The sequence below is a fragment of the Rhincodon typus genome, chromosome 15 (assembly GCF_021869965.1).
Source record: "Rhincodon typus isolate 14 chromosome 15, sRhiTyp1.1, whole genome shotgun sequence".
Classification (NCBI taxonomy): Eukaryota; Metazoa; Chordata; class Chondrichthyes; order Orectolobiformes; family Rhincodontidae; genus Rhincodon; species Rhincodon typus.
In genome coordinates, this window is record NC_063346.1 from 3,423,111 (window position 1) to 3,439,845 (window position 16,735).

Here is a 16,735-nt window from a genome sequence, read left to right on the forward strand (position 1 = left end):
AATAAAGGACAAAGAAATGGCTGAGGAACTAAATACATACTTTGGTTCTGTCTTCACAAAAGAGGACACAAATCAGTAGGTAGAAATGTTGGAGAATGCAAGATCTAGTGAGAGGGAAGAATTGAGGGAGATCAACATTAGTAGAGAAATGATGCTGGGAAAATTGAAGGGGTTGAAGAAAGATAAATCCCCAGGACCTGATAATCTACATCGCAGAGTTCTTAAGAAAGTAGCTCTAGAAATAGTGGATGCATTAGTGGTCATCTTCCAGGATTCTATAGACTCTGGAACTATAGATTCTATAGACTCTATAGTCCCTGCAGATTGGAGGATGGCCAATGTCACCCCAAAATTCAAAAAGGGAGGTAGAGAAAAAACAGGGAATTACAGACCAATAAGCCTAACATTGGTAGTGGGGAAAATTCTCGAATCCATTATCAAGGACTTTATAGTGGAGCATTTAGAAAGCATAGCCAGGATCAGACAGAGTCAGCATGGATTTATGAAGGGGAAATCATGCTTGACAAATCTGTTGGAATTCTATGAAGATGTAACTAGTAGAATTGACAAGGGGGAGCCAGTCGATATGCTTTATTTGGACTTTTAGAAAATGTTTGACAAAGTTCCACATAAGAGATTATTGTGCAAGATTAAAGCACATGGGATTGGGGCAAGTGTATTGAAGTGGATAGAAAATTGGTTGGCAGAGAGGAAACAAAGAGTAGGAATTAATGGGTCCTTTTCAAATTGGCAGGCAGTAACTAGTGGGGTGCCACAGGGATCGGTGCTGGGACCCCAGCTATTCACAATATATATTAATGATTTGGATGAGGGAACAAAATGTAACATCTCCAAGTTTGCAGATGATACCAAGTTGGATGGAAGGGTGAACTGTGAGGAGAATGTAGAGATCCTTCAGCATGACCTCGACAGGTTGGGTGAGTGAGCAAATTGATGGCAGATGCAGTATAATTTGGATAAATGTGAGGTTATTCACTTTGGAAACAAAAACAAGGCAGCAGATTACTACCTGACTGGCTGTAAATTGGGAGGGGGAGGGGGAGGGGGAGGGGGAGGGGGAAAGGGAAAGTGTGCAGTGGGCCCTGGGTGTCCTTGTGCATCAGTCGCTGAAGGTAAACATGTAGGTGCAGCAGGCGGTAAAGAAGGCGAATGGTATGTTGGCCTTCATTGCGAGAGGTTTTGAGTACAGAAGCAGGGCTGTGTTGTTGCAGTTACACAGGGCCTTGGTGAGACCACAGCTGAAATAATGTGTGCAGTTTTGGTCTCCTTTTCTGAAGAAGGATGCTCTTGCTCTCACTCTTGAGGGAGTGCAGTGAAGGTTTACCAGGCTGATTCTGGGAATGGCAGGACTGATGTATGAGGAGAGGTTGACTAGGTTAAGATTGTTTTTGCTGGAATTCAGATGAGGCGGGAAGGGGGCAGGATCTCATAGAGACTTATAAATTCTAACAGGGCTTGACAGGGTAGATGCAGGAATAATGTTTCTGATGGTGGGTGTCTCCAGAATCAGGGGTCTGTCTGAGGATTCGGGGTAGACCATTCAGGACGGAGAGGAGGAGACATTTCTGCACGCAGAGAGTGGTGAGCCTGTGGAACTCATTACCACAGGAAGTACTTGATCCCAAAACATTGAACGTATCCAAGAGGTGACCAAATATAGCACTTGGGGTGAATGGGAGGAAAGGTTACAGGGAGAAAGCAGGATTAGGCTATAGAGTTGGACGATCAGCCATGATCGTGATGAATGGTGGAGCAGGCTCGAAGGGCTGAATGGGCTCTTCCTGCTCCTGCTGTCTATGCTTCAACCAACCTTGAGATTCACTGATCTGAAGGGTGAGAACCAGAAGGTCCCACTCACTGCTTAGGTTGGAGGCTGAGGATAAGACATCTGGCATTTCCTGTTTATCCTAAAGAAGAATAATGCTATTGAACAGGAGACTCTGCAGACAAGATAGAAATGTCATCAGACAAATGCGGAAGAGAAAGCTGCTGGAGCACAACAGGAACCAGGAACGGACACAGACTTAGCATTTCACCCAAGCTTTTATTGAATCTGGTTTCACATGGTCAGTGGCAGGAGTGAGATTCAGAGTATTACTCAACACCATTACTGACTACAGCTCCTAGGTGGCACCATCTAGTGGGAGTGGATCATTCTACAGTCTCCAAATTAACAGGAATACCATTGATAAAAAAATTCTCACTGCATCAAACAAAAATCAGCATGTCATTACTGCATTAAAAAACCTACTGTGAATCCAACCAATTGCTTTATTTTTGATGTTTTGAGCTTTAAATTGTGGATGCGTTTTTTTTCTAAAAATGACATGATGGATGTGAATGGGACATTAGATTCCTGTAACTGATGAAAACTATAATATACATTATACTTTGGGATCTGGATTTCAAAATAGAGATAGATAAAACAAAGGTCTGTCCAAGAAGTTTTTTAAGAAAATAAGGTGAGAAAGTGTACTACATTGTGATCTAAATACATTTGTAAGACGACTAATGACAGCAATCAACTGCCCAGCAGACCCTATGGTGTTAATCGATAAAGTGTTTTTATTGTTGGGTCTGGGACAGGGAGATTTAACACATTAAGACCATTAGTATTGACATCAGAACAGAATGTTCAAAGTTTTAGTTCAGAAGAACCTGGAGATCAGGTCAGAGGAGAACAACTTTTCTCAGTTCAAGGGAGTCAGTCACCTCAGCAGAAGTGATTTTTAGTCTGGGAACTTCCAAGCCTGGAGAATTTGGATAGAAACTTTCAAATTGTTGAATCTGAAAAAGTTTAGGCCATCAGAGTTGTAAGAGGTTCAGATCAGCGGCCTCAGAAGGACTTAGTTTTTTTTGAAAAAACCGTCTCAGCAGTCTAAAAAGAAATGTCAGGAAGCACAAGCTAAGATTTAAAAAGCGGAGATAGGTGCGATACTTCTCTGGGATTCAATCTCTGTAACAGATGATATTAGCAAGTAGATTGAAATCTGTTTCTTTTTAATATTCACTCACGTGATGTGGGAGTTACTGGCTGGGCTAGCGTTTATTGCCCATCTGTAGTTGCGCCCGAGGTGGTGGTGGTGGTGGTGAGCTGCCTTCCTGAACTGCTGCAGTCTGTGGGTGTAGTGAAACCACAATGCCATTAGGGAGTTACAGGAATTTGACTCAGCGACACTGAAGGAACAGAAATATATTTCCAGGTCAGGATGGAGGGGGGCTTGGAAGAGAAATTGCAGGTGGTGGTATTCCCATATTTTGAGGTTTGTAACTTTTAACTTTCTAACCTTCTAAATTTATTAGAAAAACTAAGAAAACATAAAATTATGTTGTTATAAAAGAACATCTTCAGCAGTAAAACATCAGCCAGTGGAGTTTTGTAAACTGCATTTTATTAGAAGTGCATTCAAAATTATTTAAGGACATGGTTTTACATTGCCACTTGTCATATGGGATACCTTGAATGGATGAATGCAGTAGTCACTCTGAGTTTGTGTGAGGATGTATATAAGGAAGTAGGTTTACGTATGAGTGAGATGATGCGTGAGTGTATCAGAGAATGAGGAGAGTGAGGGTTGATAAGTCTGCCAAGACAGTTTGGGATGCAGGTTTGTACTTCCATCACCCCTAACGTTCCATCCATATATCTCTGACCCCAATTACCCAAACTTTACACCTACTCCCTGATCCCAGTCATTCACCTGCAGAAACATTCTAAGCACAGGTTGAGCCATCAGGATAGGATCTCTACATCTCTCTTCCGTCACACCGGCATTTACAGAGACTGCCCCCTTCACCTACCCCTTTGCCATGGAGGCTAGTCCCCACCAGCTCCTATTGGCTGACCTGCAGACAGGCACAAAATAGACAGTGCTGGTAGGTGATGAATGACAGATCATTAACTCATAAGAACATATACAAATCATTCTCTATCTACACACCGGCACAACTGCTGATTGACTTTGCAGGGACCTCTGAGATTTCCCTTCGGGGAAAGCCCCAACGTTGCAGAGACCCTTAGACACACAAACAGGGCTCAGAAATGCTGTGATTATTTATTGCTGTGCTGTGCCATGATGTGGTCTGGTCACAACCTTTCTGACAGACATTGATTAACAACCTCCAATAGGTGTGAGTTCTCCAGAGCAGCTGCCACTCGTTCTTTATCAGCCAGTTGCTTGTTCACTGGAAAAAGGAGAAGATTTATTCAGAACAACAATCTGGTGAATTGCAAGAATTACAGACCTGCTCTACTGTTTAGACACATACATTGAGCTGTAATGCCTGGCCAGGGACTGGCCCTCCTCCCAGACTCAGCCCACGCCTACAGATTGTCCACTTGCTCAATGAATACACTCTGTCCCCCTCCTCATTACTAACCCCCTCTATTTCCAATCCACCTCCTCTGGAGGCTACACCTGCCCACAGGTTAACAATCTGGGTTATTCTCTGCAGAAGTAATAGGGCTGTCGTCATGGGTGACTTCAACCTCTCTAATATAGACTGGAACCTCCTAAGTGCAAATAGTTTGGATGGAGCAGATTTTGTCAGGTGTGCTCAGGAAGGATTTCTGACTCAATATGTAGATAGGCCGACAAGAGGGGAGGACATATTGGATTTGGTGCTTGGCAACGAACCAGGTCAGGTGTCAGATCTCTTGGTGGGAGAGCATTTCGGTGATAGTGATCACAACTCCCTGACCTTTACTGTAGTCATGGAGAGAGATAGGAGCAGACGGTATGGAAAAGTATTTAATTGGGGGAGGGGGAATTACAATGCTATTAGGCAAGAACTATGGAGCACCAGCTGGGATCAGATGTTCTCAGGGAAATGCACGACAGAAATGTGGAAGTTGTTTAGGGAGCAGTTGCTACAGGTACTGGATAGGTTTGTCCCACTGAAGCAAGGAAGGGATGGTAAAGTGAAGGAACCTTGGATGACAAGACATGTGGAACATCTAGTCAAGAGGAAGAAGGAAGCTGACTTAAGGTTGAGGAAGCAAGGATCGGACAGGGCTCTAGAGCTCTACAAGGTAGCCAGGAAGGAACTGAAGAATGGACTTAGAGCTAGAAGGAGGAAATGAAAAAACCGTGGCAGGTAGGATCAAGGAAAACCCCAAGGTGTTCTATGCTTATGTGAGGAACAAGAGGATGGCCAGAGTGAGGGTAGGGCCAATCAGGGACAGTGGAGGGAACTTGTGTACGGAGTCAGAGGTGGTAGGGGAGGTCCTTAATGATTACTTTGCTTCAGTATTCACCAGTGAGAGGGACCTTGACGTTTGTGAGGACAGCATGAAACAGGCAGATATGCTCGAACATGTTGATGTTAGGAAGGAGGATGTGCTAGAAATTTTGAAAAACATGGGGATAGATAAGTCCCCTGGGCCAGATGGGATATACCCAAGGTTACTACGGGAAGCAATTACTGCCCCTTTGGCGATGATCTTTGCACCCTCTGTCCACTGGAGTAGTACCAGATGATTGGAGGGTGCCAATTCCCTTGTTTAAGAAAGGGAATAGGGATAATCCTGGAAATTACAGACCACTCAGTCTTACTTCTGTGGTGGGCAAATTATTGGAGAGGATTCTGAGAGATAGTGTTTATGTTTATTTCGAAAAGCACAGTTTGATTAGAAATAGTCAGCATGGTTTTGAGAGGGGCAAGTCATGCCTCACAAGCCTGACTGAATTCTTTGAGGATGTGACAAAACACATTGATGAAAGCAGAGCAGTGGATGTGGTGTATATGGATTTTAGCAAGGCATTTGATAAGGTCTCCCATGTAGGCTCATTCAGAAAGTAAGGAGGCATGGCATTCAGGGAAATTTGGCTGTCTGGATACAAAACTGGCTGTCCAATAGAAGACAGAGGGTGGTAGCTGATGGAAAGTATTCAGGTTGGAGCTTGGTGACCAGTGATGTTCTGCAGGGATCTGTTCTGGGACCTTTGCTCTTTGTGCTCTTTATAAATGACTTGGATGAGGAAGTGGAAGGGTGATTAGTAAGTTTGCCGATGACATGAAGGTTGGAGGAGTTGTGGACAACGTGGAGGGCTGTTGCAGGTTGCAACGGAACATTGACAGGATGCAGAGCTGGGCAAAGAGGTGGCAGATGGAATTCAACCCAGAAAAGTGTGAAGTGATTCATTTTGCAAGGTCGAATTTGAATGCAGAATACAGAGTTAATGGCAGGATTCTTGGCAGTGTGGAGGAACAGAGATCTTGCGGTCCGCATCCATTGATCCCTCAAAGTTGCTACCCAAGTTGATAGGTTTGTAAAGAAGGCATATGGTGTGTTGGCTTTCATTGGCAGGGAAATTGAGTTTAAGAGCTGTGAGGTTATGCAGCAGCTCTATAAAACTCTGGTTAGACCACATTTGGAATATTGTGTTCAGTTCTGGTCACCTCATTATAGGAAAGATGTGGAAGCTTTAGACAGGGTGCAGGGGTGAGGACTGGAGGGCAGGTCTTATGAGGAAAGGTTGAGGGAGCTCGGGCTCTTTTCATTGAAGCGAAGAAGAATGAGAGGTGACTTTATAGAGGTGTACAAGATGATGAGGGGCACAGATAGAGTGGATAGTCAGAGACTTTTTCCCAGGGCAGAAATGACTATTATTAGGGGGCATAACTTTAAGGTGATTGGAGGAAGGTATAGGGGAAATGTCAGAGGTAGCTTCTTTACACAGAGTGTGGTGGGCATTTGGAATGCGCTGCCAGCAGTGGTAACGGAGTCAGATACTTCAGAGACTGTTAAGTGACTCTTGGATAGGCACATGGAGGATAACAAAATGTAGGGTATGCAGGGTAGATTGATCTTAGTAGGATAATAGGCCGGCACAACATCGTGGGCTGAAGGGCCTGTGCTGTTCTATGGAGCTCAGTTCACAATATCTGGGGCAGTTGGTAGGGAAGACCTCAAGGTGCTTGATTACTCCCCCACCTGCCAGTACAGGGCCACATTAAATCTCTCAGAAATACAAAGATTGATCACCTGCGTTTTCAGAAGCATGGGTTCCTGGAGTAATGTGGACATCCACCTAGAATAAGAACAACTCAACATTAGACATTAAAATCCATGTGTTATAGAGTCATAGAGAAATACAGAACAGAAATAGACCCTTCAGTCCAACTCATCCACGCCGACCAGATATGCTATATAAATCTACTCCCATTTGCTAGCATTTGGTCCATATCCTTCTCAACCCTTCCTATTCATATCCCCATCCAGATCCCTTTTAAATATTGTAATGTACCAGCCTTCACCACTTCCTCTGGCAGCTCATTCCACACACACACCACCCTGTGCGTGAAAAAGTTGCCCCTTAGATCCCTTTTAAATCTTTCCCCTCTCACCTTAAACCTATACCCTCTAGTTTTGGACTCCCCAACCCCGCAGAACAGTCCTTGTATATTTACCCTATCCATGCCCCCTCATGGTTTTATAAACCTCTATAACATCACCCCTCAGCCTCCGAAGTGCCAGGGAAAATAGCCCCAACCTATTCAGCCTCTCCCTATAGCTGAAACCTTCCAGTCCCAGCAACATCCTTGTAAATCTTTTCTGAACCCTATCAAATTTCACAACATCCTTCCTATAGCAGAGAAACCAGAACTGCACACAGTGTATCTTGAAACGTATAAGGCAGGAAACACAGGGGAATGTGTTTGCTGCAGTCACTAAGCAGCATTATGAGCAGAGGCAACCTTTGTGAAGTCCCCTTCCTGTATTCTAAACATGAATTGATACAGGTCACTGTGCCAGTGCCAACTCTTTGATAAAGGGGAACCATTAGTCCTACTACATGCCCAGGATTACCTCAGATCAGTGACTGAAGGTGGAACTAGACTGATTTCCTGGAACATTTCTACAACAGTGATGCAGATTTGCACTAATCATCAAGTCAGCTCCTTTTTTTGTGGATTTATCGAGACAGGTAACACACATTCATTGTCTGCAGCTTAACTGACACACAGATTACCAGAGACACATTTCCAGATTACCAGGTAAATCATACAAGCAGAATATCAGCTAACTAGCACACACTTAGATTACCAAGAAAATACCATAAATGAACACCGAAAATTACCGGGTAACTAACTCTCAGATTGCCAGCTAACTGACAAACACAGACTTTTGTGTACAGTTCTGGTCACCAAGTTGTATTTAAAAAAAGGGAGATATCGGAGAAGTGTAAAACAAAATTACGAGAATGATATGAGAAAGGTGAGAAAATGCCCTGTCTGAAGAGGATTAACAGTCAGGTCTCTCCTGTCTTGGAAAAAATGAAGGCCCAAGGAGGAACAGAAACAGTCTTTAAATTCTGAAACGTCTTGATTTGTTGGGAAGAGCATGACTAGAGGCCATCAATAAGATAGTCACCAAATGCCACACAGCATGGAAACAGGCCCTTCGGCCCAACTCGTCCATGCTGACCAGGTATCCTAAACCGGTCTATTTCCATTGGCCTGCATTTGGCCCGCATTTGGCCCATATCCCTCTAAACCCTTCCTATTCATATACCTGTCCAAATGTCTTTTAAATGTTGTAATTGTACCTGCCTGTACCACCTCTTCCCTACCATCCTGTGTCAAAAAGTTGTCCCTCAGGTCCCTTTAAATTGTTTCCCTTTCACCTTAAACCTATGCCCTCTAGTACTAGACTCCTCTAGGAAAAGGCCTTGGCTATTCACCTTATCTATGCCCCTCATGATTTTACAAACCTTTATAAAGGTCATACCTCAGTCTCTGACACTCCAGGGAAAATTTCCCAGCCTATCCAGCTTTAAACCCTCCAGTCCCAGCAACATCCTTGTAAATCTTTTCTGCACCCTGTCCAGTTTAACAACATCCTTCCTATAGCAGGGTGAGCAGAATTATATGCAGTATTCTAAAAGTGGCCTCATTAATGTCCTATACAGTCGCAACATGACATCCCAACTCCTGCACTCAGTACTTTGACCAATGAAGGCAAGCGTTCCAAATGCCTTCTTCACCACCCAGTCTACCTGCGACGCCACTTTCAAGGAACTATGTACTTGCACCCCTAGGTCTCTCAGTTTGATAACATTTCCCAGGGCCCTAACATTAACTGTACAAGTCCTGCTTGGCTATTCACCTTATCTATGCCTCTCACGATTTTATAAATCTTTATACAGTCACCCCTCAGCCTCCAAAGCTCCAGGGAAAGATGTTGCAGCCTACCCATCCTACCATAGTACAACACCTTGCATTTATCTGAATTAAACTCCATCTGGATAGCTACATACACAAGTTACAAGGTAACAGCGCACAATGAGATGACAGGTAACCAAAATCTCAGGGACATGATGGCCTAATGGTATCATTGCATTCTGGGGACCTGGATTCATATCATGCTCTGGCAGTGGCAGATACTGGAATCTGCATTCAATAAATATCTGGAAAAGTCTAATCATGACATAAAACCATTGTTGATGGTTAGGAAAAAGCCATCTGGTTCACTCATGTCCCTTAGGGAAGGAAACTGCTTGGTCTGGCCGATATGTGGCTCCAAATCCACAGCTGTGGAGTTGATTTGTCTCTTAACTGCCCTCTGTGCAATCAAGAATGGGCAATAAATGCTGGTCTGGCAAGCGACATGCATATTGTGAATGAATTAAAAAAAAGACACCCTCGTAGATTCAGAGATAGTAGGAACTGCCGATGCTGGAGAATCTGAGATAACAAGGTGTAGAGCTGGATGAACACAGCAGGCCAAGCAGCATCAGAGGAGCAGGAAAGCTGGCATTTCGGGTCTGGACCCTTCTTCAGAAATGGGGGAGGGGAAGGAGATTCTGAAATAAAGAGACAGAGGGGGGAGGCGGATGGAAGATGGATAAAGGAGCAAGGAGCAGATAGGTAGAGAGGAGACGGACAGGTCAAGGAGGCGGGGTTGGAGCCAGTAAAGGTGAGTGTAGGTGGGCAGTCAGGATGGGGATTGGTCAGTCAAGGGAAGACAGACAGGTCAAGGAGGCAGGGATGAGGTTGGTAGGTAGGGGATGGGGGTGGGGGTGGGGGTTAAGGTGGACATTTTTCCCTCCCCACCCTTATCTGCCTTCCGGAGGGACTGCTCTCTCTGTGACACCTTGTCTACTCCACACTCCCCACTAGCCCCACCACCCCTGGTACTTTTCCCTGCAACCGCAGGAAGTGGTACACCTGCCCCTACACCTCCCCCCTCACCCCCATTCCACGCCCCAAGAACACCTTCCACATTAAACAGATGTTCACCTGCACATCTGCTAATGTGGTATACTGTATCCGCTGTTCCCCATATGGCCTCCTCTACATCGGGGAAACCAAGTGGAGGTGTGGAGACCGCTTTGCAGAACACCTACGCTCGGTTCGCACTAAACAACTGCACCTCCCAGTCGCGAACCATTTCAACTCCCCCTCCCACTCCTTGGATGACATGTCCATCCTGGGCCTCCTCCAGTGCCACAATGATGCCACCTGAAGGTTGCAGGAACAGCAACTCATATTCCGCTTGGGAACCCTGCAGCCCAATGGTATCAATGTGGACTTCACAAGCTTCAAAATCTCCCACTCCCAACCGCATCCCAAAACCAGCCCAGCTTGTCCCCACCTCCCTGACCTGTCCGTCTTTTCTCCCACCTATCCGCTCCTCCCACTTCAACTCCACCCCCACCTCCTCCCAGCCTCATCCCCGCCTCCTTGACCTGTCCGTCTTCCCCTGACTGACCAACCCCCATCCTAACTCCCCACCTACACTCATCTTTACTGGCTCCATCCCCACCTCTTTGACCTGTCCATCTCCTCTCCACCTATCTGCTCCTTTATCCACCTTCCATCCGCCTCCCTCCGCCCCCCCCTCTTATTTCAGAATCCCCTTCCCCTCCCCCATTTTTGAAGAAGGGTCCAGACCCGAAACGTCAGCTTTCCTGCTCCTCTGATGCTGCTTGGCCTGCTGTGTTCATCTAGCTCTACACCTTGTTATCTCTGTACCCTCACAGATTACAAAGTAATTAACAGACACACTCAGATTACCAAGCAAACAACGCATTCACAACCTGCCAAAGAATTAACACACACTAACTTTTCAGATACTGAAGCAGTCCATGTTTGGTTTGAATTATAACGAGAGGCTGGATGAGTTGGGATTTCTTTCCCTGGAGCATCAGAGGCTGAGGGGTGACGTCATACAGGTTTTTAAAATCATGAGGGGCATGGATAGGGTAAACAGCCGAGGTCAATTTTCCCCAGGGGTGTCCAAAGCTAGAGGTCATAGGCTTAAGGTGAGAGGGGAAAGATTCAAAAGAGACCTCAGGGACAACTGTTTCTTAGAGGGTGGTGCATGTATGGGTCAAACCGCCAGAGGTAGTGACAGAGGTGGGAATAATTACATCATTTAAAGGACATTTGGACAGGTACATGAATAGGGAATGTTTAGAGGGATATGGGCCGAATACAGGAAATTGGGATTAGTTTAGTTTAGGATACCTGTTCAGCACGGACAAGTTGGACCAAAGGGTCTACTTCTATACTGTATGACTCAGACTCTATAAATGTAACAAGATCTGGACAGTAAATATCCAGGCTGACAAGTAAATAGTACCATTCACACCACACAAATGGCAGATAATGACCTTTCACCACCACTTTTTTACAGTTAATGCTGTTACCATTTGCTGAATCTCTCACTGACAACATGGGGGTGGTGGGACCATTGACCAGATGTTCAACTGAACTTGCCACACAAACACAGTGGCTACAAGAGCAGGTCAGAGGTTAGGAATACTGCAGCAAGTAACTCATCTTTGACTCCCCAAAGCCTGTTCACCATCTACAAGGCACACGTCAACAGGAGGACGGATTACTCCCCAGTTGCCTGGGTGGTACAGCTCCAACAACACTCCAGGACAAAGCTTGATTGGTACCAAAGCCACAAACATCCACTCACGCCAACACTGATGCTCAGTAGCAGCAGTGTGTACCATCTACAAGATGCACTGCAAAAATTCACTGAAGATCCTTAGGCAGCATCTTCCACACAACCACTTCCATCTAGAAGGACAAGGGCAGCAGATACATTGAAACACAAGCTCCTGCAAGTTCCCCTCCAGGCCACTCACCATCCTGACTTGGAAATATAGTGCCGTTCCTTCAGTGTTGCTGGGTCAAAATCCTGGAATTCCCTCCCTAAGGGTACTGTGGGTCTACCTACAGTGGTTCAAGAAGGCAGCTCACCACCATCTTGTCAAAGGCAACTAAGGACGGGTGATAAATTTTGGGCCCAGCCAGTGACGCCCATGTCCCATGAATGAATAAAAATACTGTCAGATCAGATAACTACGTACAGTCAATCTACCAGATACCTAACATACACAGAATTGCTAGATAATTAACATAGAGATTACCAGATAGTTACTAAATACACACTGATTACTAGATAATTAACATACTCGCAGTTTACCAGGTAGCCAACTCTCACCTTGAAGCGGGCAGGCAGCGAGCGCAGCAACTTGACTTTAATGGATAAGCCAATGAGAGTAGCCATGCTGCAATGAGGGATGGTCGGTGTGAAGGCCACTGATACACTGTTCTCATGGTCAACCACCTGGTGTACAGACAGGAAAATCAAGTTTACCACAGCAAACGGGGAAGCATAGCTACTCCCCACACTTTACAAAGGCCAAGCCCACCTAGGGTCTCAAAGAAGAGAGGTCTCGGGAGGTAAGTCCAGAGATTGGGGCTCAGGCAGCTGAAGGCACAACTGCCAGTAGCGGAGCGATTGAAAATCAAAGATGCTCCAGAGATTAACAATGGAAACCCAGAAATTTCAGCGGGTTGCAGGGTCAGTGGAGATAACACAGATAGGGAGGGGCAAGGCATTGAAGGGTTTTAACTGGGTGTTAAGAATATTTAAAATCACTGCCAAAACCTGGAGCAAAGCAGGTGAGATTGGGAATGGTGGATGAACAGGACTTGGTGAGAATTAGGTCATGAGCAGAGTTTAGATTCTATCCTGGTTATATTAAATCAGTGATGCCAGAACCTCCGACTGCAGTTTGGTTACAGCCAGATACTCAGTCACACTAGATTCAAAATGTCCAGAAGAGACAATTTCACACAAAATTTATATCAATGCTAATTTATGCATCGCAAACAAGGCACATGTGTAGTTTGGGGTTTAATCACCCAGCACAGAAATTATTCAATTTACATAACCTGCTTACATTCACAGTATTCACAACAGTCAGTTTATAAATCTAAAACTTGTCCCAAAGCACTCTACAGCCTGGGAAGTACTTTTTGAAGCAGGAAACGCAGCTGCCAATTTGTGCACAGCAAGCTCTCAAAAACAGCAATACAACGATCACCAGATTTCATTGATTTGAAGACAAAGTGATGGAGAAACTCAGGGGGCCTTGCAGAAAGAAACAGAGTTAATGTGGAATCCCTTGGCTCATTTTTTGAATCTGAAGGGGGCTGGAAAACAATGGTATTTTGATGTTGACAGAGGGGGGACAGGGGAGTGGGAAAAAAAATGGTGAGGGTGTCCAAAGCAAAAGATAAGGGGAACGCTAATAGTATTAGTATGCTTTTGGTCTCAACAATAAGGGGGGGGGAGGTGGGGGTGGTGGTGGGAGAAACTACATTGGTCAGCAATGAATATAGTAAACTAGATTGAAAGTAATAAAACACTGCTTCACCTGGAAGGTGTAACGGAGCCCTGCATAGTATGGGAGGAAGAAAGTAATAGGGCAAGTGCTATACTTCTGAAATTCCATTTGAAGGTACCATGGGGTGAAAAGGTAGAAGTGAGAGGAGTGGGCTGATGTATCCTGGAGAGAACAGTTCCTGGAGAGAACAGTCCCTGCAAAATGTTGACAAAGAAGTAGAGGGGAAGATATGTTCGGTGGTGGCATCCTTCTAAAGATGGTGTGATATGATCCTCTGAATGCAGAGATTGAAGCGGAAAACGTGGACAAATGGAATTGAGTTCTTACAGGAAGGAATGAGATAGGAAGTGTAGTCAGGTAAATGTGGGAGCCATGGGTTTATAATAGATATTAATGAACAGCCCATCCCCAGAAATGGAAACATGGAAGAGAACTTTTAGAGGCGGACCAGGTGAAGGTGATAGAAGGCCAGAAACTGGAAGCAAAAGTGAAGAATGTTTCCAATTCTAGACAGCACGTATGATGTTAACGTACTGGCCAAAATGTTTTCGGGAGGGCTCCTGAGCAGGACTGGAACAAGCAATGTTCCACATACCCCACCAAGAGACAGGCATAACTGTGACCCATGCACATACATACAGACAAACCTTTAACTTAGAGAAAATGAGCAATGTTGAATATTGGTTGGGATACCAGAAATTTGGTGATAAAGCTAGAACTAGAGGGCATAGATTTAAGATGATCAGCAAATAGTTTGGGTCTGGAGATGGTTACAGTCCCAAGAATGTGAAAATGGCTTTAATGGAGCATTTTAAAGAGCAATGCGTTGATATCCGAAAAGGAAAACTTTGTCCGGCCACACAGGGAGAAGGCTAGAAAGTGGGATGAAGTGAAATGCTCCTTTGGAGACCAGCACAGACTTGATGCGCCGAACCTCCTTATTTATTCTAACCATAATGATTTCCTGATAGGTGGGAATGGATGCTGTGAACAGGCCACATGCATGTAGACATGGTGAATGAGCAAGGTGGCAGATGGAGCATAATATGGGGAAGAGAGAGATTACAGAAAAACTACTTTATAAAGGGAAAAATCTTTTAATATTGATGTTTAGAGAGACATGGATGTAATCATACAAGAACAAAGTTAAAATACAGTACGACAAGCATAAAGGAGGCAAATAGCCCGGTGGCTTTATTGTAAGGGAATTGGATCACAAGAATAGGACATTTTGCTGTAATTGTATGGGGCTTTTGACAGATCACACTGGAACATTGCAGAGTTTTGGTCTACATTTTCTAAGGAAGAATACTCTTGCATTAGCACAGCATAGGTCCACTAAACTGGTAGCAGGGAATGAGTGGTTGTCATGAGGAAAGGGTGAATAAATTGGGGCTGTGTACTCAAAGTTGGGGTGCTCTGATATCTTTCATTATATTCAAGGCCAATTTAGGTGGATTCTTGACCTATCAGGGAATCTAGGGATGTAGACAGGAAAGTGAGGTTGAGGTGACAATCAGATTAACTGTGATTAATACTGTGGGATTGTATATACCAACTGAAAGGGCAGACAGGGTCTTGGTTTAACATCTCATCCAGAAGATGGAACCTCTGGCAATGCAGCACTCCCTCAGTCCTGCGCTGAAGACTCTGGCTGTGGCTGGGACCGGAACCCATCATCCCATCCTGTGCCACAAGAAATTCAGTCCGAGAGTTTGGTTTAACACTAAGAATGCGAGCTACCTAAATCACACTGATGCAGAGAATTATTGAACGCAGCTTAGCTCTTGTGCATGTTCCTCAAAGCACTGTCTCACATGTGGATAAAACTACCATTTTTCTGTGTTTTCTCAGTACTAGCCACAATGGTCCAGAATACAGAGAAACAACATATTTCATCACAATTGATGCTTTTATTCACCTCCTCCCATTTCTGTCCTCTCTCAAGGCACTGCCATGATAAGGTTAAGATAATTACCGCCAACATTTCAATAAGTGACTACTCTTCACATACACACAGATTCATTGTACCCATGATGGTCACATTTCTGGGCTTATTTAGCAACTGAACAACAGCTTTTTCTTGGGTGCTGGCCCAAACCACAGCTTTTGAGAGTTGGCAGGCAATCCCTTTCTAATTTCTTAAGTTTAGTTGCCTAGGAATCCATCCTTATCACTGACACCTGGAATGATAACAATCTTATTTTGAAACCATCTCAATCATTAAAGCATACTTACGTTAACTCGAAGCTGTTCCACAACATTTAACTCCTCCAGACTCAGTGGATGCTCTGGGTCATTGATCGATCTGATTAGATGTAAATACATTAAGGAAAGTTTCCACAGCACACTGCGTTGACAACTTTCACTGCTTGGAAATAAAACCCTTCATAAAGCTGAAGTGAATGGGGCATAATAGGAACAGGTTAAGAATTTAAAGAAAACCTGAAATCTCCCTCAAAACAGGTTTGAACTGTCCACCACACAGAGCAGCAGAAGGCTGGTTAAATATACAGAAGAGTCATATTGGACGCGAAATGTAAACACTGTTTCTGTCCCCACAGACCTGTTGAATTTTTTCAGCACATTCTGTTTTTACTGTGGTTGAATACACACCTTGTCCATCACCTCCCAGAGCCTATAGTCCCTGCTCCTCCTCTGTACACTCCCCATCCGCATAAACCACAACCTTCCTGCTGGTGCCTCTGTAAAACCTCCCTGTCTTCAGATCTACATGACTCCGGGGTGAGAGTGTTCGCTGGGCGGCCCCCGGACCCGGGACAGGGTTCCCGCTTCACACTCACTCTCCCTCCGGGGGCCCGACGCACGGCCTACACCCTCTCCCCATCCCTGCGGCCCGGTTCGGCCCTCCCCCGGATATCAAAGATCTCCCGGTTGTCGATGATGTCCACCGCCTCCTCCTCCTGCTCCCGGGCGGTGAGAGGCCGCTCCGAGCTCCGCCCGTAAATCAGCGGGTTCGCGTTCTCCAGCCGCGCTCCGGCCGCCATGACAGCCTGGTCCCGCCCTCCCCCACACACACATTTCCGGATCCGGGT

At 45.1% G+C, this 16,735-nt stretch overlaps 1 protein-coding gene across 1 annotated transcript; it reads right to left on the reverse strand.

The window, feature by feature from the left end:
* Positions 1-2,045: 2,045 nt before the first annotated feature.
* ciao2b (cytosolic iron-sulfur assembly component 2B) lies at positions 2,046-16,734 on the reverse strand. The gene is made up of 5 exons (XM_020523670.2): positions 16,561-16,734; positions 15,918-15,997; positions 12,488-12,613; positions 7,010-7,055; positions 2,046-4,206 (listed from the first exon to the last, which is right to left on the reverse strand). The coding sequence occupies exons 1-5, from the start codon at positions 16,685-16,687 to the stop codon at positions 4,109-4,111; spliced, it is 477 nt and encodes a 158-aa protein (XP_020379259.2). The 5' UTR covers positions 16,688-16,734; the 3' UTR covers positions 2,046-4,108.
* Between the last annotated feature and the right edge of the window lies 1 nt (position 16,735).